Source organism: Micromys minutus (assembly GCF_963924665.1).
Source record: "Micromys minutus genome assembly, chromosome: 5".
In the NCBI taxonomy this organism is placed as follows: Eukaryota; Metazoa; Chordata; class Mammalia; order Rodentia; family Muridae; genus Micromys; species Micromys minutus.
Window position 1 is genome coordinate 82,126,537 of NC_137974.1, and position 24,787 is coordinate 82,151,323.

General features: G+C 44.3%; 1 protein-coding gene and 1 pseudogene across 2 annotated transcripts; both read left to right on the plus strand.

Moving 5' to 3' along the window:
• Positions 1–213: 213 nt before the first annotated feature.
• IL18RAP (interleukin 18 receptor accessory protein) lies at positions 214–19,564 on the plus strand (the record flags this gene model as incomplete). Its single annotated transcript, XM_080917486.1, has 10 exons — positions 214–283; positions 692–1,013; positions 1,102–1,285; positions 6,312–6,462; positions 8,762–8,827; positions 10,836–10,956; positions 13,566–13,717; positions 14,574–14,711; positions 18,184–18,357; positions 19,062–19,564. The coding sequence occupies 10 exons, from the start codon at positions 214–216 to the stop codon at positions 19,562–19,564; spliced, it is 1,881 nt and encodes a 626-aa protein (XP_080773612.1).
• A 2,998-nt stretch (positions 19,565–22,562) lies between these two features.
• On the plus strand, positions 22,563–24,411 carry LOC308421212 (serine/threonine-protein phosphatase 2A 65 kDa regulatory subunit A beta isoform-like; annotated as a pseudogene). Its single transcript has 2 exons — positions 22,563–22,871; positions 22,928–24,411. The product of its transcript is annotated as a serine/threonine-protein phosphatase 2A 65 kDa regulatory subunit A beta isoform-like (transcript).
• Positions 24,412–24,787: the final 376 nt, after the last annotated feature.

The following is a 24,787-nucleotide window of genomic DNA, read 5'->3' on the forward strand; positions in this document are numbered from 1 at the left end:
TGCCCACACAGACTCTGAGCTTCTGAAGGCTGCTCGGGTGGGATGTACTCTTTCAGAGTTTCCTGTGTGACTTGAAGCTTGGTCACAGGTTTTGATTTCTCCATTTCCTATTTTATAAGTGAAGAGGATGCCAGAGAAAGAGGTTTACCTCTCTACACACTCCACACTGGTGGTGAGACGTCACTGAAGCCATGACAGGAGCAAAGGAGCACCATGCTCTGTTTGGGCTGGGTGTTTCTTTGCTTTGTTGCGGGAGAGAAGACCGCAGGATTTAATCATTCAGGTATGGGTTTTTATATATATATATATTAATGCTGTGAGTCTTGTGGTCAAAGTCTGAACTGACAGATAATGGGCTAATTAGTATACAGCATCTTCTCACTGTTAAAAGAGGGAGGAGGAGGATTTCTGATCAGGCCTGCTTTCAGCAGATAACATACCCCTGGGGGAGCCAGATAACCACAGCTGGTTTCTCATTGAGGACATTGAATAAGGAGTATGTGACTCTATTACTCAGAGCACATTAAGACACAGGCCCATTGAGAGGGAATCGGAATGTGAACTCTTTTTCATCTATAAAATGGACATATAGAATAGAGAGCTTAGTTATATTGAGTCTATTCATACTATAAATGGGAATTCCACCTTCTAACATGTTTCCCTGTGTTATTTCATTTGCTGTGATCTTCAGTTTGTGCCACCAAAAAACTTCTATGGACATATTCTGCGAGGGGTGTGGAAAACTTTGTCCTGTTTTGTGATTTACAAGAGCTTCAGAAGCAAAATTTCTCCCATATAAGTCAACTGTCACCAACTCAAGGTCCTGCTCACAAACCTTGCAGTGGCAGTCAGAAGGACCTATCTGATGTCCAGTGGTACATGCAACCTCAGCGTGGAAGTCCACTGGAGGAGATCAGTAGAAACTCTCCTTATATGCAGAACAAAGGCATGCTGCATGTATCAGCTCCAGAGATGAACAGCATTTGGTCATATATTTGTAGACCCAGAATTAGGTATGTCCCCAGATCAACTCAATCTGAGAATACTCTCAAATTTTCTTTTATCTAGACAAGTGTTGACAGGACCTTCTCTATCTCTTAGAAGGCCCCAGGATATGGCTTGCTGTGTCAAGACAGTCATAGAGGTTAAGCCTCAGAGAAACATATCCTGTGTGAACTCAGCACAAGATGAGCAAATCCTACTACTTGGTAGCACTGGCTCCATTCATTGTCCCAGTCTCAGCTGCCAAAGTGATGTACAAAGTCCAGAGATGACCTGGTACAAGGTAAGGATGCATTTTCTAAAACTGGTCTAAGAACATTGTTTTATGGTACTGTCTCTACGGGTGCTTTACAGAAACGTGAGTTAGAGAGCCCAAGGCCCAGAGCTGTATGAAAACTGGCCCATGCCTGAACAAAAGGCCTAAAATAGTTTTGTCCTTATGTAGAATACAGCTTGCTATTCAGATTGATAGAGTCACCCTTGGGGTCAGTGTCAAAGGAAAGGTCAATATGTGAGAATATTAGTATGATAGGATACAAACGGGTGTCTGTAAATTCAGGACAGGTTAAAGTCTTAAAGGACATAGAGGATCACAAGAGTTTCTACAAGGGAGGATGTTAAAGAAAGGGCACCAAGTCACCAGGTGATCAGTGACTTGTACAAAGCTTGTAGGTGTGGCAGGAAGCTGAGAGAAAGGGCACAAGAGAAAGTTTGTGATGAGGTTGACTAAAGTGGTAAGCAAAGAGTCAGAACAGTAACATTCCATGTTTTCACTGTGCTATGGTTTTCTCAAGTGCTTGCTCACACATGACTGCTCATCCAACAGAGCCCTATCAGTGACACACCTCCTTGATCAGGACCACACCTCCTAATCCTTCCCAAATAGTTCCACCAACTGGGGACCAAGCATTTAAATACATTATCCCATGGGGCTATTCTCATTGCACACAGTGACTTCAGAATATATCATATCTTCACATCTGGACCTGTAGAGTTTCTGCTGAGAATTCTGCTGATAGCTGTGTTTATGTTCTGTGGTAGTTTGAGTATTCTTGACTCAGGGAGAGACACTATTAGGAGGTGTGGTCTTGTTGGAGTGGGTGTGGCCTTCTTGGAGGAAGTGTGTCACTCTGGGGTTGAGACTTTGAGACCTTCCTCCTAGCTTTCTGTGAGACAGTCTTCGCCTGATTGCCTTCAGAACAAGATTTAGAACTCTTAGCTCCTATCCCTAGGCCAAGCATAGTCAAACCACCACCACACCATCCTTTTTCGTAAGAAGTAAGACTGGACAATTTGAGGAACATTTTCAACTGTGTGTTTAGAGTTAGAGTTAGTAATCCATGTTCTGAACTTTATGCTTACTCCTGTTAGATTCTAATGCATTGGTTTTAGCTAATCATTCTGTGTTAAGAAACTCGGGGGTTTTGATTTTAGAATCCTGTAATCCAGTGTACTGGGTATTATACTCAGAGTTTTGAAGCTGATAGATTAAACATGACCATGTGATTCTTTTTAAAATGATTTTAATTTTTATTGAAAATAGATATTTTATATACCATATATTCTGATAATGGGTTTCTTTTTCCCAACTCCTTTCCAGGTTGCCCCCACCTACCTGATCACTATCTACCAAAATCTGCACCCTATCTTTCATTGTCATTATAAAGCAAATATGCAACCAAACAATCAAACCAGAGTAAGACAAACAAGCAAATGACAGAAAAGAAGAACCAAAGGAAAAAAAAAACACAAGAAAGACAAACAGATGCAGATACAGACACACGTGCACACACACAAACACACACACACATATGCACACACACACTGGGACACACAGAAATCCTTCAAAAACACAAAATCCTAAATTATAATATAACAAAGCAAAACCTGTAAGATCAAAAAGAAAAAAAAAGATGTGGGGAGGAGGGGAGGCTCCTGAGTGAGCTTGAATGACAGCTGCACAGCATCCCTCTTGGGGGATGTTACTGTTCAGTTATTTGAAAAGGCACCCACATTTTCTACTGTTCAGCTCATAAGTATCTTGTTGTTTAAGAGGGAGATCATGAAAGTATTGTCCAAATTACACCATAGAATAAAGATCAACTGTACCTACTATAGGGCCCTGGACCTCTAATCTAAGTTCTCAGTTATGCAGGGAAGTTAGATGACTTTTATATGCTGGTAGTTAGTGAACACAAACTGACTGATATTAATCATTACTTCCTTCCCAGCTGTTCATACACCATCTGTTCAATAATATACTCAGTAAGTTGGCTAGGAACTGACATTGGACCCTTAATTTAAAACATCTGGTTTATTAACTTCCATGGATTATATTAAAATGAATATTACTACAGGGCTGAAGCATAAGTTTAGCATTGTCAGGTGACCAGAGCTAGAGATTGCATGGAGGTTCTTACTAAGAAAGAATAATGTTGCAACAAAGAAAGAACGAACCAACTCAGTGAAAATATTGGCCAACTGCTTGGTGAGATAGACGCAGAGTTCTTACCTAGTGTACACTCGACTGGACTGGAAATAAAAACTGGATTGTTCATGCTCATGCCAGCAGGGATGGAACTGTGCTGGCATGTTTGAGCTTTGCCTGTGTGCATTCAAATCTGCAGAACTAGCAATGGGTAGCGAATGAAGGGAAGAGACACTTCTACGGAAGAGGGGGAATAACCAAATGCTTTGACGGGGGATGAGTTAAGCGGGCAATCATAGTATTTTCAATTTTTTTGGCTCACAGTAATTCATGGTGTTTGCCAAGTTGTAGACAATAAAAACTGGATCGATCATAGATGGCAAAGATTTGAGATGCTTAAATCCAGATGCGATGATGGTGGTGAGTAGCCATTTCATGACCATCAAGGAGAATGGGATAAAAATTTAAGAAGTCCCTTGTAGAACAGGCAGGGGAAGCCCAGATAAAGAACACTATTACAAGAGAACCCTACAGTTTTGGGGTGCTCCCTAGTATGCCTGATAGTAAAGCTTCTAAATAGTACACTACAAAACCACAGCAATTGCTCTCTTACTAGCAATGATAGAATGATTTCATTCTTCTCCTTGCCTGTACCCCTGACCATCTGGTTCCCACTGGTTCTTCCTAGGATCCCTGACTCTTCACACAGGCCACACTGTGGATGCCCCCTTTTTGTACTTTTACTTTCTACTGCTCCGAGGAGGAGCACAGCATAGTACTTTGGGCAGGCGTCTCCGCCTTTCCTTCCTGCCAGTCTTGCATGTGACTGAATAGACTGATGAGTTCCACATCTCTCCACATGTTTCTTTGACATTTCTTTTGAGTTTCATTTCACAAAACCTTTGAATGGCATACACTAAGCCGTGGCCACTCTCTATATAATGAGGAACAGGTCTGTTTAGTTCCCATCTACACCCCTCAATGGACCGACTGGGGTTTTCTTAGTGATGGTGTATTGCTTCATCATTCCATCAGACTCTCAGAGATTTACTGCCCACAGTCTCCGCTCTGCCCTTTTGATGCTTTTAGTGGATTTTCTAAAGCATTATCTCTGGAACTTTTTTCTTATTCACTTCACGAGTGTTCTTGGTCTTTACAATCACCTGATAAGTATTAAAGCTCCCTACCTCTGCCTTTCACCCTGACTTTTTCACCTGTCTTGTAACTATTCTCTATGACCAACGTGTGGCTCTCCAGGAGAAGTTTTCTGTTGGGCCACAGGAACTGCCCCAGACACTTGGAGGAGGGGGAATTCCTGCTTCTACCTGTGACAAGACCAGTGGAAGGGGAATCCCTCAAGCAGCAAATGAGACTCTTAGTCAGAAAAAAATGACATTCGATATTCAGTTCTTCATTTACTGGGCATGCTCCTGTTACGTTTTTACTTAAACGATGAAATACTTGTCTTCTTGTTTGTAAAATGAAAGAGATAGAAATCCATGGGAATCCCAAGTCAGACACTCCCCTGGACAAGTCATAGGAGAGAAAACAGAGAAGTGGTTCGAGAAAGTGGCACTCTGAGAGGAATTATCCTTTAGGTGAGAAACTAAGGGAGGTAGTGAAACTACTGACTACAGTGCATCTGGAGAGAGCGGCTGTCCCCTAGGCCATGGAAAGTGCCTTTAGTAAAGGTTTCTGAGGGAGGTCTGTGCCCTATACCAGGACGAAGTGGGGTATCTGGCCAGCTGGGAGAGCTGAGAGAAGAAGGCTGATGATCAGTCACAGCAGCTGACATGATGAGAAAAGGCATCTGGGAGGTTTGTGACCTAATGACAACCACATGGAGTCATACGTAGGAGAGAGTTTCCCAGTCTGTGTAGAGATCAGATTCTCCGCAGTTGGTCTCTGCTTTCTCCATTTTTATGATCCTTAAATCATAATCACTAAAGAACTACTCTTGATGCTCATGGGAAAGTGAAAGTTCACGTGTCATAGGCGGCATCACAGAGGGAGTTAGGCTGCAGGACTTCAGACGGTGGTGTCAAATCTTTCCACAGATATTGACTGAGCCCCTGCAGTGCCCTAAAAACCCTGCTGATAAGAAGGTGGTTATAATAGTCTTTACTTCAGACTCCAAGAACACCACAGCCAGCTTCAGACACTTCTCTCAAAATGTCCTATCACATGACTCTCCTGCTTTAACACTTTCTTGCTTTGTGCTCTTTTAAACTCACATGTCCTTAAGGAAGCTGTTTACAAGAGAAAGATCAAAACCATTCAGAATTCACCTTGGCCTTCTTTCGCATACCAGAGCTTTGCTCTACATTATCCTAAAGTGAAATTGATTTTTAATTGGCTCCTCTGCGTTCCTCACAACTTTGCTCAGACTCAAGGAGGTAGCCCTGTTTTATGTGAGCCAAGATCTACTGCTGCTATGTGCTCCGGTGAGCTCTCTGCTGGGCGAAGAGACTCATGGTTACTCCTTACCATATACCCATAATTCACTTGTTTCCTAGGGACAATGAATACTTTCGATAACTATGAACAGGGATGTACCCCATGTCATCCTTACTAGAAAAAGGCAGTGCCTTTAACAGCAGATTGCCTCCAAGTCTGTGAGGGCCTTGGAAATGCACGGATCCCACAGAGCACAGCCCCTCAGGGAAAGACAGGCGTGTAAAGCAGCTGTGGGCCAGAATGAGACCAGATTAGTCTGTGAGGAACTACAGCAGTCTCGTGAAAGTCACAGAAGGATTCTAAGAGAAAGCTTCTTGTTTGACCCTAAGTCCAGAGTTTCTGAAGCTTTTGTACAGGTGAAATGAATGTCAGTAAGAACTCTGGGGTCACAGAAAGGTGTTTAATTTCTTGTCCTTTGGATTAGGATGGAAGACTCCTGCCCGAGTATAAGAAGAACCCAATTGAGGTGGAAGATGTTTATGATTTCCACCAAGGCTTGTACGTATGTGATTACATTCAGTCAGATAATGTGAGTTCCTGGACAGTCCGAGCTGTGGTTCACGTGAGAACCATTGGTAAGTGGCTTTTCTTGAACCCTTGGTGACCAGTGGGAATCATCTTTATTTGGTTAAGTCATTATTTACCTTTACATTATAAAGAGATAGTCATACACTGGCAACCGTTAAAGGGTTGCATGTTGGGAAACCCAGTGTCTCCATCAAACAAGGTATATCACACAGTGAGGGGAGGCTCTGGGTTGTGTTCCCCTTGTCTTAAGGTGGGCTATCTATTCCTTTCCCCTGGTTTATTTTAGCATTAAATATGTATTATATATCTTCTACAGGAAGCATTGAGTGACATTCACATACCTGTTTGAAATGTACTAATGTGTTTTTTTTCACGTTTAAAATCTTGTGTTGTTTTATTAAGAAAAGGGATATCATTGCTACAGCTTGAGATCTGTGCCCTATCCCCTTCCCATGAGGCACTGGAACATTATAGGTTAGATCAGTGGTTCTCAACCTTCTTAATGCTGTGACTCTTTGATACAGCTTCCTGTGTGGTGGTGAGCCCTAACCATAAAACTATTCTGTTGCTATTTGATGACTATCATTTTGCTACCATTAGGAATTTTGATGTAAATACCTGTGTTTTCTGATAGTCTTAGCCAACCCCTGAGAACCCTAAAAAGGTCTTGACCCACAGGTTGAGAACCCCTGGTCTAGATTAAATTTATGCTTTTTCTATACATGCATGCATCTATTGATGAAATACAATATTGCCTTTTACACCTTTAAACACACACTTTTATACTAAGGTGATGCTTTCCAGTTGCCCCCCCCCCCCATTCATGATGAACAAAATTTATATATTCCTAAATAATATTGGGGGCCATGAGACTTTTTGATTGGAATTGAGTAGTGCTTTTTACTCCCTTCCTAATTTATTCTTCCCTGACTAACAAAAATTTTCAAACATCTCACCCTATATTTTTTACATTTTGGATTGCATCTTCTCATCTTTCATAATTTTTTTACCAGATGTACATATAATGGCATGACCAAATGGTAATTTTAAATTATTCAGTCTTGTATTCTGGGGTCAAAACACAGTAACAGAACTAGTCACCGACGAGTTTTTCCAAAGAACAATAGCATAGTTGACTTAGTTCTTAGTGAAATCATTGATGGAGTTTACTCCTGGTTTTCTTACTGCAAGGTACAGTCCAGTTGGGGTTTGTTGAGATACAGTCCAGTTGGGATACATTAAGATTGAGACATCTCTGTTTATTTTGAGCCCCTCCCCCACTTTCCACAGCTCTATCATGTTTGAGAGTCCTCCTTCGAAGATAAATTCTATGCATAGTCAATACTGCTCCCTTTTCTCCTGCAAGTGATGTGTGAATACTCTTTTATGCTGACACCCACCAGCCCCTAGCTTCTCAGTGGTAGGACTTTCTCCTCTCATTGGAAGGTCTAGTGCATCTGTGCCAGTCTTTCCTGTCTTGTCTGCCATGCTGGAGCCGCACCTGAACAGACACCAAATGTCTGTGTTAACTTTGAATTAAGGACCAGTCCTCTGACCTCTCAGAAATGACTGTGTTGTCAGTCAGAGATATAGAAAACAGGAGATCACCACCCAGTGCAGAAGAAGAGACAAGGGCGGAGGGCATGGATAAGGTCCTTGTCTTAGGAAGAAATCTTCCCGTAGGAGACACAGATGGAGGTTCAAGTCTGCAGCTAGTCCAGGGCTGACTAGAGAGACCATTTACCATGGGAAAGATGGATACATGAAGATCTAGTTTGTACCTAGCATCTGTACCCTGATGTACTCGCCATTTCATGTTGTGTGTATGTGTGTGTATGTATGTGTATGTGTGTGTATGTGTGTGTGTCTGCATGTGTGCGTGTACACATGTGTGCTTGTATCCAGTGTACAAACTTGGGTTTTACTTCCCAGGTAGAAGCCATAACTTTCTGTTGAGATAGAATTTCACACTGCCCTGCAAATTGTCATGTAAGCCAGGCTGTCCATCCAGTGAGCCCCAGATGTCTGTGTGACTCTGTTTCTCCACACATACCAACATGGGTGCCATACACCTGGGAGGGTAATATTTAATGGTTCCATGGATCAGACTTAGGTCATTGTAAGCACTGTGCCATCTGAGCTAAAACCCCAGCCCTGAGCAAGCAAACTTCTGAGTGGACATCTCAATTCCAAGATTTATGCATTCTGGGTAAAATAAAAAAAAAAATGAAAGTTAAAAAGAGCACCAACATCTTATATAGGTGCTGACGTAATATCACCAAATCTTCAGTGAGCAGGCCTTCAGACTTCTCAACGCAAAGGGTGATTTTTGTTTTCAACTTTCAGATAAGGACGTCAACGTGAAGCCAGACATTCTGGATCCCATTGCGGACACACTGGACGCAGAGCTTGGTAAGCCGCCCGGTTATTACCATCCCTGGATAACCCTGGGCTTCAGGGAGTAGATCAGAGTGTGACATGAAGTACGACTAGACTTTCGAGCTAGAGCATTAGCTCATTAGCTGCGTCCCTTCACTTGGCCCCTCACGGGTTCTAAATCCTGAGCCTCACTCATCACACTGGCCTCCTGATCTTCCATTGAGGTAGTGTAAGGAAACATGTTCTAAGTGCCGGGTGAGCTTCAGAGGATAAACTGGTTTTGTATTTTAGATGCATAGGTTTTCATTTAGGTTACGTGTATGAATTTAACAAGTAAACATTAACTCCTCTGATTATGACTCTTGGGCTCTTCCTTAAGAAAATTATAGAAGAATGCTTTAGCTCCTGTTTGAGTATATTTCAAAGTGGCACCTACTTCTGCAGAGAGGAGACATTGACCGTCTTCTGGCTACCTTTTATTTTACCCTTTATTTGTTGTTTTACACACAACTGAGAAGAAATTGTTATGCTTGAAAGAAAGTGCTGGTGTTTCAGTGCGATAATTAGCACTTGAATTATGAACACTTAGTTTTGGCCAAAGAAATGTAAATATACGATTATGACAGTCTAGGGTCACATCCTGGAGCTAGAAATATCAGGAGTGAAGAGGAAGAACAGGGTCACAGAAAGCAGAAAAACACACAGCCTGGTTGAGGACGGCATCAGTGAATCTTAAAGCATTGCCAGTGGAAAAGATCAAGATCCAAAGATAAGCTTTCAAGGGGAGTCCCCACCCATTCATACACAAGTCACTTCTAAGCGGAGGAGAGATGATCCATGCTAGGGGATGGGGGATGGGGAAGGTAGGAAGAGGGAGGGTGGTCTAATAACATGCATGGCTCATCCATCCATCCATTGTGTGGTATGTTGAATGTCTGAGAATCTAAAGGATTTCTTCCCTAACATGCACACACATTATACTGAACCTTCTACAAGGCCAATTGATAGCTAGGACCTCAGTGATCGTGGAAGGGTTGGATGTTCCAGGTCCACAGCCTCATTAACAATGTGTCTTGGGCCTTTTATGGTCATAGTAATGTCTGTGGGAAATCACAGTTCTCCTCTCAAAGGTGACAGCAGGTTGTTTACTCTGGAGTCCGGTATGAGTGAGTGTTACCTAGGAACACACATCTGGGTTACCCAAAAATCCATATTCCAAAAAGATAAGTTTCATAAAACTTCATGGTAACAGGAAAAAAGAAAACAATTTAAGACACTGGGGTAAGATCAGATACACAGGCTGCAGCCCACTGGGGAGACCTCAGATGTTTGATGACAGTTTTAACATTTTGGTTGGTAGTATCCAGTGGTCTGTTATGCCAATATATTCTTTAAAAAAATAACTAATACATCCTAATCATCCTATGGATGAAAAGTCAGTTATGGAGGTGGGAGAGGAATGACTGTTAAGGGTAAAAAGGCCCAAGATCAATTATAAGAAGACTGTGGACCTGGAGCATTCCAACCCTTTGATGATCATGGAAGTTCTAACCATTATTAATTGGCCTTGCAGACAGTTCAGTGTAGCGTGTGTGTGTGTGTGTGTGTGTGTGTGTGTGTGTACATTTTTTTGTTTGTATTTTTCTTTTGTTTTTCTAAAGGAATTTCCATTCACAGTAAACTCATGATGTTGATCCAATATGTAAATATCAGCTAGTCAAATGATCATTTTGATGTATCTTACACATCATCACTAATGTTAAAGACTAAATTGAAGAGCAAGCCTGTTCATAGAGCTCCAACTTGATTGTGAATTTCCTCATGTTAAGGGCATAGCTACACACTTGAGGTATACAACGTAACCAATAGGAACAATTGTAGGCAGAATTGTGTTGCTAAGTAGGATGTGTTAGTGCTTGGCTCTTCCTGGTACCCACTTGACTGATACTTGCCTACATCCTGATGCAGCCTTCTGGTCTTTTCCATTACATCAGTGTTCTGATATGCTCCCTTCCTGTTTTCTTGACCTCTGCATTTTCAGGAAAGTCTCTAACTCTACCCTGCAGAGTACAGTTTGGCTTCCAAAGAAACTCAAAGCCTGTGATAAAGTGGTATGTCAAAGAGTCTACACAGGAGTGGGAAATTCCAGGATTTAAGAAAAGGTAAAAAGATTGTGACTCAAACTAGTGCTTTCATACCCTTAGAAATTGCTAAAACAGAGTTTATGGTGATGGGGTAACCACTAGTGACTACTAGTGGTGAAAAAATAAATGAGCACTATCTATGTATCTATGTATCTACATATCTATGTACCTACATATCTATGTACCGGCATATCTATCTATCTGTCTGTCTGTCTGTCTGTCTGTCTATCTATCTATCTATCTATCTATCTATCTTTCATTTATCTATTTATCTATCATCTATCAGCTGCCTATTTTTTGTCTGTCTGTCTGTTTGTTTGTCTGTCTGTATGTCTGTATGTATATATCTATCATCTATCTCTTATCTCTCATCTATCATTTATTTAAAACCCAGAGGCACTCCATTTCTCATGGGGCTGTAAAATAAACTACGTATACAGAACATTCAGTCCATGATGGAGCCATATAAAAGAGTGGTCCTAATACTCTATCACTTAGTCATGTTAGAGACATGTTGCCTGTGTTAAGTACCCTGTGGTGTTGGCTCAATGGTTTAAAACACCTTAAACTGTTAAAGGTGTTTTTAATTTAAATGTTCGAGACAGGATCTCTTATATTTCTAATCCTCTATGTAAAAGAAATGTGAACTTCTCAAATGCTAGGATTGTAGGCATGAACTACCACCTGTCTTCTATATGTTTGGGATTGAACTCATAACTTCATGCATACTAGGCCAGCAATCTACCCACTGAACAACATCCAAGGCTTTCGTATTTTGTCTTGGTACCAGGGGCCATCTACTATACTGAGCATGAACTCTATTACTAGGCCAAATCCTCAGCCCATACAGGGGTTTAAAAACAAGTGGGAGAGGATTGTTCTTGCCCCAGCAGATCTTCAACTCTGGCTCTGCCTTCATTCAGTGTGTTAAGGAAATGGCACCATAGCATGGATTCTGACAAAAGAGAGTTGGTGATATGCTTACTCAGGGGCGGAGCCTGAAGGGGAGATACCTGTCTTGGAATAGCGTCAGGCTGCAACATGTTATAGTAACTAGACTTCATTTATTGTTCTCTGTGACGAACATACACCCCAGAGTTTATGGGAGAGAGAACTTGATCAGCTGAAAGGAAAGCTGTAGAACTTCAGAGGCAAGCCGTCCAATATCTAGAGAAGTAAGTCTCTATCCTAGAGCAAGAAATCTGGGCCCATCATGGACAGTCAGGCACACCAGGAGAAGATGTATCCTCCCAATTTTCTATATTAGACTCCCCCCCCCAAAAAAATACAGAGAACATTCCCTTTAGCTTTTAAAGAATTTCACTGAACAAATGTCATACTTTAAAAGACAGAGGTTAAACAATAGAGGAGAGATTTTACTAAGGGAAACATCATTTAGGAAGAAGTTCTAAGATTAAGGAAGACATTGGATTTCTAACCGATGCTGCATGAGAGTCTATGTAGGAGAAGCGAGGCAGAGCCCAGGTTCTCAAACCACCTCACCTGTGGACTTCAGTCTGCTTTCCAGGAAGTGCCGAGGCAACCCCGGCCTTCTGTGAGGCCCCATTACCTAGGAAAACCTCCACTTGGCAAGGTCACCACAGGGACAGATGTGGTAGAAGCCATGGGCACTTCAGGATGTGCAGTGAGCAGGAAGCGCCTGTGGACTAATTGTAGGCTCACGGCAGCGTAATCCATTTGAACACAGTCCCTTAATGTGACCAATGAATAGTGCAGTCATAGAAAATGGGAACTAAGTAAATGCAGAGAGTCATGGTTTTTCTGGGTGGGGCAGATATCTGGGTGGCCAGCTGGAGGTGGGGCATAAGGCAGGGTGATGTGACTACTGTGGCCAAACTCTACTCATCCTCCTCTGAGACTGACCTCTGACACTACCAAGTCAGGATGTGCACACCATGATTCCTTAGAGCTTTTGTGGGGAGGAAGGAAGAGATTAAAGAGCCAATAGCCAGTGCTCAGCCACACATCTGTTAGTAAACCTCATGAGAAATTAGGTGTGGTGTGTGTGTACGTGTGTATGTGTATGTGTGTTTGTGTGTGTGTATGTGTGTGTGTGTGTGTGTGTGTGTGCAGGTCTGTGTTCACATGTGTGTGGTTGCATTTGGAAGCTAGAGGTAAATATAATTCTTTATTCCTCAAAGGTCTCTAACCTTTTTCGGGAGACAGAGAGTAGAATCTCTTGCTGACTAAACTAGGCTGGCTGGCCAGTGAACCACAGGGATGCACTGAGGCTTGCCTACCCAGTGCTGGGATTACAGGTACATTTTACCACACCTGGATTTTTACATAGATTCTGGAGAGTAAATTTAGGCCTTCATGCTTGGGAAGGAAACACACTACAGATTGAGTCTGTTCTTAAATTCTAAATAGTCTTCATTCCCCAGGGGGGATTCTTATAATAAAGTCCAGAGGAGGGTCACAAGTAACTTGTACTTTAGTGTAAACCCCTAGATTCCATCACTTGGTCAAGAACAAGCCTTCTCTGGTTCTGATCTTCTACGGTCTTATGAGAAACTCCCAGTGGCTCTTTGTCAGCTTTCCGAGCGCAGCCTCTGAATGGCAGTTGATCTTCCTGAGTGGGTGTGCGTTTTCCCGTCCTTTCCCAGGATTCAGTCCACGCTGAAGAACGAAGTCATTGAACATAGCATCTTCCTCAGAGAAGTCACCCAAAGAGACCTCGGCAGAAAGTTCGTTTGCTTTGCGCAGAACTCCATTGGGAACACGACACGGACCGTCCATCTGAGGAAGAAGGAAGGAGGTAAGCCAAAGATGGACAACTGTTCTTTCTGAAAGGGGAAGGGGCGTTTTCCCAAAGAAGAGTGTCAGTGTTTGTAGTGAGTGTTTCCCAGACACTCCTTTAAGGTCTTGACCATAGCCATACAACTGACTTTGACCTTGGCTCCTTAACAACTCATTTGTGCACGGAAGAGCCTATTACCCAACTCACCCGGATTGTCCCTTCCTGCTGTCACCTATTCATGTACCCTCCCCACTTATTCTCTCAAACACTCCGTTAGCCCCTTTATCCCACCTGCACCTACAAGAATCCCCAATCCTGCCTACTTTGCTGTTTGCCTTGCCTGGCTTCCAGAGAACTTGACAACAGCAAGGAGAAATGCCCGATGAGGAACAGTTCAGTCCTTAACAAGATGTCCAGGGATAAGGTTAGGTGATCGTGGACTTGCTCAGTCAATGCCTGGAACACAAGCCAACAGTGTGTATGTCCTCCAGCCATAGCGTGACACTGGACATGTGCTGGGACACTGGCTTCTCTATGTGCATCCCTTATTTATAAAATGAATCATGGGGCACGCAGGGTGATGCTGATGTCATTCCCGGTCTAGGGATGTTTAGACTTCACATTGGGATGAGCACACAAAAATGTAATTTATAGCAGGCGAAAGGAAGGTACAAATGAGCTGTGTAGACATTTCCCAGGAATAAAACAAATGGCTCTTGGAGATCAGGATTTTCCCATCTGCCCGGCTCTCTAGAGTTAATTGTGGACAGTTCCATCCAGACTTAAGATGACAGAGGTAGCAACAGTGGTTTCTAATCCATAATAGGGTGTGTTGGTCCAGATGTGTTTGCTCAGAGCTCTGTGTTTCCCTTAGTGATGTTTGTATACATCCTCCTCGGCACGGCCTTGATGCTGGTGGGCATTTTGGTGGCAGCTGCTTTGCTCTACTGGCACTGGATTGAAGTTGTCCTGCTGTGCAGAACCTACAAGAACAAAGATGAGACTCTGAGGGGTAAGAGCACCCAGCATGCCACTCTCTGATTAAATGACATGGTAGCCGATGTGTTACTGCCTACCTACTGGCTTTTTTAGAGCTGTCTTAGGAATTATGTTACATGCTTCCTGTCTGCCAGAGCGACCAATGAGAGAAGTCAGAGGTAGCTAATGGCTAATAGGTAATGTCTAATCTCTCAGGCTTAAATTCTTTTTCTGCTCCTCCTCCTTCTCCTCTTCCTCATTCCTTTTCTTCTCCTCCTCCTCCTCCTTCTTCCCCTCCTCTTTCTGCTCCTTTTTCTCCTCCTCCTCCTTCTGCTCTGGCTTTACACCAGGGAAGACTGAAGGAAGTATCCTATCTCATCCTACTTACCAGGAACCTCATAGAAGACACTTCTGTGGGTTTCTTGGGTCTTGAAAACATTCTTGATGCTCACCAATATGAGGCAACTCGGCAAGTGGCAGCCTTTTGTCTTGCTTCCTCGTCCATGAAACAGGGCTGTAATAGCATCAGGCAAAGAGGATGCGAGCTCACTGAGGCTAGGCATGGTTTGCCTTTAGACGGGTACCTTGGTCTATAGAGACTTAATATGGTCGGCAATGAATGTCCCTTGAGGATGAAGCCCATGCCCCGCCTGAGGGCTGACTATTGTTATCCTCACAGCCCCCTTAGAGAAAGACAAAGCTACAATCTTCATATTCGACCACCAGAAGAGGCTGTATCTTGACTTTGAGTCTGTAAGTCTGGATTTAGGAAACTCGTCACCTGGGTTTATGGCCACATGAAAACCAGACACAGCAGGCTAGGGATTTGTCCCACGCAAGTGTAAGTTGGACAAAATGCAAGTGCTACTATTATTAATAATGATTTTTCTGTCAGTTCACCCACACGACATGGTTATCATATCCATCCAGTTGCATGGGCTAGAATGCTACTCTAAGCTTTCCCGGGAAGTCTCAGGTCAGTCTATTTGCACATCAGTGAACAACTTTGCTGCTTGTAGCAGGTCTCCCTGCGGTGTAAACACCCTCACTAGGAGGTTCCTCCTGAGGCCAGTGGCTTGCAGGCAGATGTAACAGCACCCAGAAAAGGAAGTTAAAAAATGTTTCAGGTCTGAGGTCAGTTTCCCAACACACACACACACCAGAACCAAGCTAAGAAAACAGGAGAAATACATGCATTTCTTTTTTCTTTTCTTTTTTTTTTGTTTTTAGATTGATTATTGATAACATCCTTTGAGATCCATAATCCAAAAGTATTTTCAGAATTTTTGTGTAATTAGCTTCTTTTATCTGAATGGAACAAAAATCTAAACAGTCTTCCCTAGGTGGGTCCGCACCCCTTTCACCGAAACGATTTTTTTTTTTTTTAACCTTAAGATTCTAGAGTTTACAAAGCAGAGTCAGTTCATAGGAAGCCTTCAAAGTCTGTTGTCATTTCACTTTTAAACTGATTGGCTCTGAGATTGGGTTCCCACACACAGTGATTTAGCGCCCTCTGCTGGTCAAACAGATATTAGTTTACACAATGAACGCCCAACCAAGCATTTATTATGAATGTCTAAACTTCACTTAGAAATAAATAATACTAGGAGAATATACGCAGGTCCTCTAACACCACACTCTGTAATTTCATTGCTAAATACATTTATCTTTTGAATTATAGAAAACTCTGCCGTTTTACAAAATGCTGGGAGGAATAGAGGCAGCTATGGTGTGTTACACATTATTTTTTATTTAGCTTTTAAAAACATCTCTAACGATATTCACCCACCGTTACTTTTCTCTTTCCCCCTCCTCAGTAAAGGTGCTCTCCCTTTTTAACCTTTCTCCATACAATGTGTGTCTTCCTCTCCTCCTCTCCAGAGTGTCTTCTTTACCTGTACCTCAAGGTCTCACATTTGAACACACCAGCTCTTAGCTGCAGGCCACACCCCAGAGTCTCTTTCCTCTATGGGCAATTGAGTACCTCACAAACCAGCCTCTGGAGCTCTGGGGCTCCGAGCCTCCTGTTTTATTTGTGGACAATAATCAACCCTCGATATGTCTCTTTTGATTCACATTGGACAAGCACATTGCCGAACGGCCTGAGACACTCTTTCTAACAACACCATAGACGGAGATTACAGAACAGACTAAGTAGAAACTCAGCTGCTCCATCCCAAAGCCTGTGAGCTAATATGTGAGGTTTTTTCTAGGTTTTTTATTGTATCTCACAACTATTCTGCCTGATAATATTATCAATAGAAGTAAAGAGACCTTTGCAGTATCCTAAGATTAGTTCTGTAAATGTAGCTTCTCAGATATAACCAGAGGGCTGGGTGAAAACCAGAGACTGTAGCCCGGCAGCATTTGTTACCTCGTGCAACCACTGACATCCTGCGAGGGATCTCTACTGATCTCACCTCACACACAGACACAACTACTGTCCCATGATTCCGGCACTTCACGGTAAGGGTATGTTCAGATACATGTCCCCTTAGGCCACGTTTCTTTGTAGAAACAAAATATAGTGTGCTTGCATAAACCTAGACAGTATAGTCAACTACACAACACGCTGTGGGCTCCTTGTAGAGTGTAAGCCTGACACTACAGAGCGGGTACTCCATATGTGAATACATAGATACAAACCGACTTTTCCTAGGTTTAGGTGAACAAAACAACCAACACTTGGGTAAGCAGGAGAGAACATTTATCCAATCGGGAGACTCGTTAAAGGCCAGGGATGTGAGGCTGCTGATAAAGGCAAACATGATTGGAAGTGGGAGTGTGTTTCACAGTAATGTCAAGTGAAGATTGACAAAGGTGTAGCCAGTGACACAGTCAGGTGCTGTGTAGGGGACATGCTTAGGGGGCCATGCTTCTGTATGTCATGCACATAGAGGACCACACCAGCATGACCTACTGCACATGGGAGAAATGTGTTGTGACATGACGTTGGGATGACAGTAGCAGCAACGGGCCATGGGAGTCACTTGTGTGTTGTTAACCTCCACTGTGAGATGCCCACTGTTAAGTGAACTGTCTGTGGTTAGTACATGGCTGTAAGTATTCCGCCATTCCCGATGGATACTGGACCTGGATCTTAACGACACTTGCTTTCTGGTTATTATCACAATTTAGCAGAGCAGGCTCCTCTTTGATCTGCAACTAATGAGCTGGAATCACTGCAGATACAAACGACTCCCAAGCATAGGAGATTCAATCCCAGAGGCCCCAGCTCTTTGATCTATCCCCTACCAGGACACAGGGGTGCTTAGTAAATTAATCACTGGGTTTTATATGGACAATCAAAACCACTCTGCGGTGCGATTTTAAGATGGTTGCATCTGCTGGCTTTGTTTTTAATTCCTTTTTTTTTTTTTTTTTTTTTTTTTTGGTAAGGATCCCAGATCTTATTTCTTATCCATTTAGCATGCTCCCTAAGTGTGTATACCAAGAGAGTTTAAAAAACTAAAACGGGACTTAGGTGCTGTTTATTGTTCCCTTAGATAAGAAGGAATTCGATGCATTTGTATCCTATGCGAATTGGAGCTCTCCTGAGACTGAAGACATGGGATCTCTGACTGAGGAACACTTGGCTCTGACTCTCTTCCCAGAAGTGCTAGAGAACATGTACGGATACAGCTTGTGTTTGCTTGAAAGAGATGTGACCCCAGGAGGAGGTAAGTTTTGCCTGCCAAGGAACCAATTAGAACACAAAGAGTCGCCCACCGTGGATCCCAGCTTCTTCGGTCATGCCTTCATTGTGATACATGGTTCTGGTGTTTTGATTTTTTTTTTAATGAGTTTAGATGATAGATAAGAACACAGAAAACTGTGCTTCTTGTCCAGAGACATGTTCTGTCTTCCAGAAATATCTATTTTCAGAAGAATAAATAATACTTGCCCCTGGGAGAGCCACCTAGGCTTTCCCTGGATCCTTCCTGGGAAGTAATCGCTTTCATCTTGAACAGATGGCCTTTCTGGCTTCCAGAATTCTGTTCCAGCAGGAGGTGTAGCAGGCTTCTCAGCTGGCTGTCACACATGATCCATCTAGGCCTCAAATGGCCGACTAGCCTTCTCTGTCCCAGAGACTTCCACAAGTTGCTGGGGTTGTACCATATTCCTCAGTCATGCTCTGACGTGATTCAGGTGGTTTAGGTGGCGATTTAAGGTGGCAGGATACAGGGACAAGTCAGTTGTGGGTATTGTCCCACATCTTCAGCAGTTCAGAGTGTGATAATAATGGGGTGGGGGTCCTTACTCCTTATCTCTTTGCCCAAGTATTCAAGTTAGAAGAAACCCTCCAGACATCTCTGGAAGGTTCAAAATTATCGTGACTCAAGTTTTAATAATAGCAGTTGAAAGTCATTATTTTTGTCTCTAGTGTATACAGATGACATTGTGAACATCATTAAGAAAAGCAGAAGAGGAATATTTATTCTGAGTCCCAGGTACATCAATGGACCCCGTGTCTTTGAGCTACAAGCTGCAGTGAACCTTGCCTTGGTTGATCAAACACTGAAACTGATTTTAATCAAGTTCTGTGCCTTCCAAGAGCCAGAATCTCTTCCTTACCTCGTCAAAAAGGCTCTGCGGGTTCTCCCCACGGTCACGTGGAAAGGCTTGAAGTCGGTCCACGCCAGTTCCAGGTTCTGGACCCAAATACGTTACCATATGCCTGTGAAGAACGCCAACAGGATTATGTTCAACTGGCTCAGAATTATTCCGAAAGGCTTTTCCCCTGAAAAGGACCCAATGGCGCAGAAACCCCTGGGAGGAATGCCCACCTCAGGAACCAGCCACGGAGCTCAGAACGGAATGCCGGATGCAGGGACCAGCCACGGCGCTCAGAACCTCCTTCTCTCCAGCCACCAGAAGATGTGCTGATGGGCAGAACTTGCTGTGTGGATCAGGCTGGTAGAAAATTGAGCCTTTCTGCTCTCAGCGCCAAGGAATCTTGACAGTCAGTGGAATAGAGCAGCATCAGTGGTTTTAGGGTCTGAAGTCCTGGAAAGGACACAGAGCAAGTAATACTCCAAAGTTCTGCCGTGTGCTCAGCACACAGTTCCCCGAGAGTTTCCAAGGAGCCGAAGCAGAATCAACAGAAATAGCTCCACAGGCCGTCCAACATGTATGCATGCCTGTTTTGCACTGTATGAATGAATGTATTATATGTTTTGTATGTATATACAATCATATCAATAGGATTTTATTCTGTTAGATATGAGTGATGGAATCTCCATCTAAAGTCCTTCTGTGAAGAAATTTTGCTGCATGCTTAGTCATCAACTCTACAGAGGAGAAATAGGTATGATCTCCTGGGTCTGAGGGGACATGACCAATTTGAAGGCATGAACTAGGTATGTGTTTCTAGGCCTGCTGTTGGGTAATGTGCGTGAGACCCGTTGTTGGCAGAAAATATCATGACTCACAAATGGTTTTAGTGAGCTCATCCCGTGTCTGAGCTCAGGAAGGCACACTATAGAAAGGTGGTCATTCCCCTTGTGACTAAGGAGCTGACTGCGAGTTATGCTTTCTTTCCTGTTCAGTACTGCAAGAGAATGTCACATCACAAGTCACTAGCGCCAGAAATACACTCAACACGCAGAGTGTCAACATTTTGACTCAGAGTTCTCAAGTTGTATATAACAGAAAAGGCAGATTCCTCCTCTTGGCTGGTAAAGTCTACATGGGATTTAGATTTAGGAACAGGTTTGAGCTAATTACAATTTCTCCTTGTCTCCTTGGCTAGTGACCTTTTGGGCAGAAATCAAATCTTAACCCCAGTCTCTGCAAATAGAGACTAATTTGTCCCAGACCATTAGTTTAGTTAAGAGATGAGGAATGAATTAGGAGTTATCTGCAATCTGGAGAAACAGCAGTGGTCAAGCAGAGTCTGAGGCATAAGTGCACACATCGGTGGACAAGCAGTGAGAATAGAGCAGTTGTATGAGCCATTTGCTGCTGAGAGTGGTACCCTGAATGGACACTGATTAACTGAGCCATCTTAGGGGAAGTCTTCCTCTTTAACAAAATGATGAGTTGAAGGGCCAGGTCATCACTTTGATTGGCAAGGAGAATTGGATGCTCATAAGTCAGTCTGTAGTTAAAACAGGGTTTTAGTCGATATGGCTGTTTGCGACCTTTGAACGCCACCTTTCCTGATGGAACAGGGTGGCTTGTCATGTGGGCAGCAAAGGCCATCATGAACTGGCTCCCAGGTCACATCCATTGCGCATGGAATGGGGTCCCCGGGCAGAGTGGGCCATCTGCTGACATCTGCCCACTGGGTGCCTGTGTGAAACGCTCTTCTGATCCTCCTTCGCAGAAGAACCACATCATAAAAACCACTTTGGCTTTGGCGCTAAGCAGCATCCTGGCTGGAAATCTCAGAGCTAAAGTGGAACCAAAGAGCATAAATTATCCCTAGAGGAAGTTTTTGTGGGAAGGACTGCTGTGGAATCGCAGTGGGGAGGAACCCACACTTGTTGAACCACTGTGCCCTGGTTATGGCCAGATTTCCTGGGTTTCTTGTCAGCCTCTCCCCGAGATCATAGACTCAGAAACCTCTTCTGGCCAGTGCAGCCAGGTTTATCTTGTTCCAAGATAACTGAGCGCCCAAGCCGTTGGTTTTACAGAGCCTCAGACTTGTACATCCATGAAAGCAGAAAAACCGAGTCCACGTTTATAGAATGTCCTCTTTCCCATAGCTGGGTCCAGTGAGGAAGACAGGTCCACATCTAGGACAAAATATTATTAATATATTTACCCCGTGCATATCAACTCAAACAAGGGAAATAGTTAAAACAAAACCCCATGTGTTCTAGACTTGGGCTTAGCAGCTAGACTCTGTAGAATGCAAAGCCCTGTTGTCCGGCTGCAGCATCTAGACTATGAGCCCACGCATCCTGCCTCTCGTTTTACACACATTGCACAAATACAATGGCCACAATGCTTTATTTCGGTATAACAGAAGCATCACCATTTGAGTGAGGATGTCGTCCTTCTAGAACACTCTGCAGACCTGTCCTTGTGGACCCTGTAGGCTCTCCCAGACAGTTCTCAATAACATTCATGTTATTCCCAGGGAAGCACTGCAAGTAATAAAAAATTAAGACACAGTCCTGACGACTGGCTTGTTTTATGCGAGTTTGAGACAGACTAAGTTTATTTGGAAGAGGGAACATTGGCTGAGAGAGAGCTACCACCAGATCGGGCTGTGGGCAAGCCTGTGGTACATGTTTTGATTCACAGTTGATGTAGGAGGTCACAGCTCACTGTGTACAGTGTCACCCCTGGGCTGGCCCTGGAGGCTATGAGTATGAAGGTCGAAGACTCCATAAATAGGAAAGCTGTAACCAGCACTCTTCCGTGGTTCTGCTTCCGTTCCTGCCTCCAGATTCCCAGCTCGTATTCTCTGGACATTGGACCTGAGCATTGTAAGACTGAATAAACCCCTTCCTCCCCTGTTTGCTGTTTTATCTCATGGTGTTTTAATCTCAGAAATAGAAACCCTAACCGAGACGCTAGCTTCATCACAGCCAAACAATCTGGTGGCATGCATAGAAAAGTCACTCTGAGGCCTGGTGAGATGATTCAATAGGTGAAACACTTTTCAGTGCACCCTGGTGACCCACTACAACCTCTGGCTCACACCTAATGGCACACGGAACAAATTCTCAACGTTTCCTCTGGCCTCCCTGCATGCCATACCATGTGCAAGTGTGCTCATTCTTTCTCCTTCTCCCATCCAATCACAGGACAATAATAAATAACATTAAATTTTAAGATGGCGAAAAAACATTTTGGCCCTGGCACTGCCCTGCCTGAGCCCGGATTCCACCTGGAGCTCGCTGCTGTCAGATAGAAACCCCAGGGAACCATGATGGCAGCTGCCGACAGCGACAATTCACTCTACGCCATTGTAGTGCTCATGGATGAACTTTGCAATGAGGATGTTCAGCTTTGTCTCAATAGTATCAAGAAATTCTCCACCATTGCCTCGGCCCTGTGGGTTGAATGGACCAGAAGTGAGCTCCTGCCCTTCCTTGGGGACACCATTTATGATGAAGACGAGGTCCTTTTGGCTTTGGCTGAACATCTGGGAGCCTTTACCAGTTTAGTGGTAGGATCTGAGCATATGCGCTGTCTGCTGCGACCCCTCGAGTCAGTGGCCACAGTGGAAGATACAGTAGTGCGATAGATAGATTGATAGACAGACAGACAGACAGACAGACAGACAGACAGTAGTAAAGATACAAGGCGGTAGAATCCTCGCGGGCCATTTCTCATGACCTTCCGATAGAAACTCACTTTGTGTCTCTGGTGAAGAGGCTGCTAGAGATTGGTTCACCTCCTGCACCTCGGCCTGTGGTCTCAGTTTGGTACCCCCGAGTATCCAGTGTCCTGAAGGCAGAACTTCGAGAGTACTCCTGGAACCTGTGCTCCGACGACACCCCCATGCTGCGGCGGGCCGCTGCCTCCAAGCTGGGGAAATTTACCAAGGTACTGGAGCTGGACAATGTTGAGAGTGAGGTCATCCCCATGTTCTCTAAGCTGGCCTCTGACGAGCAGGACTCTGACGAGGCTGCTGGCCGTAGAGGCATGCGTGAATCTCGCCCAGCTTCGGCCCCAGGAGGGCCTGGAGGCCTTGCGACAGGTTGCTGAGGACAAGCCTCAGCGTGTCCGCTACATGGTGGCGGACAAACTCATAGAGCTCCAGAAAGCAGTGGGGCCTGGGACCACCAAGGCAGATCTGGTGCCTGCCTTCCGGAACCTGATGAGAGACTGAGGCCGAGGGGAGAGCCGCGGCCTCTCCCAAGGTCAACGATTTCCGTAAAAATCTCTCCGCTGACTGCCGGGAGAATGTGATCATGGCCCAGATCTTGCCCTGCATCAAGGAGCTTGTGTCAGACGCCAACCGACATGTCGTGTCGGCACTGGCTTCAGCCATCATGGGCCTCTCTCCTATTCTGGGCAAGGACAATCCCGTCGAACACCTCTTGCCCCTGCTCTTGGCTCAGCTAAAGGATGAGTGTCCCGAGGCGCTCATGAGCATCATCGCCAACCTGGATTGTGTGAATTGGCATCCAGCGGCTCTCTCAACCCCTGCTTTCTGCCATCTCGGAGGTAGCTGAGGAGGCCAAGCGGTGAGTTCCGTTGGCCATGGTTGAACACATGCCTCTGCGGGTGGACAGCTCGGTGTGGAATTTTTTTGATGAGAAACTTAACTCTTTGTGTACGGCCTGGCTAGTGGATCATGTCTGTGGTATCAGAAGCTGCCACCAGCAACCTTAAGAAGCTAGTGGAGAGGTTGAGGAAGGAATAGGTCCATGCCAGTATCGTTCCCGAAGTCTTAGCCATGTCTGGAGACCCTAACTACCTGTACTGAATGACTACACTCTCCTGCATCAATGTGTTGTCTGAGGTCTGTGGTCAGGATATTACCACCAAGCACGTGCTACACGCTTCTTCGTTTGGCTGGGGACCCAGTGGTCAATGTCCACTCCAATGTGGCCAAGTCACTACAGAAGACATGACCCATTCTTGGTAACAGCAACCTGCAGAGTAAAGTCAAGCTCATCCTGGAGAAGCTGGCCCCCAACCAGGATGTGGATGTTAAGTACTTTGCCCTGGAGGCTCTGACTGTTCTCTCTTTTGCCAGATGCTGGAAGAAGAAACATTGCCGGTCTCTGGTGTCCACCCTCCAACCCCCACAGAGTTACCTCCCTTAGGGAGGTGGTGGGGGCAGGGGCAAATGACTGTCACTCCTTGTGTATGTTCTAATCCCAGGCCTCTCCCCCAGCACCATTCAGTTCCTCCTCTCTGTAGCCTGGGAAGACTTCTCTGTCCACATCCCAAGAGACTAGGGCAGTACAAGTTGGGCAGCACAGCAGCCTGAAAAGAGAGGCTGGTTGTTCCTGCCCATATTGGGAGAGATGGGAGCAACTCAGGTCACTGGCTTTTGCTGCTGTAATGGGGACCCCTCCCTTATCTACTTATCAACCACCCCTTTCTAACCCCAACCATAGTTTGTGTGTGTGTGTGTGTGTGTATTGTGCCATTTTAATTTTATTCCTTTCCCTACTCTTTACACAGAGAGATAGAGCT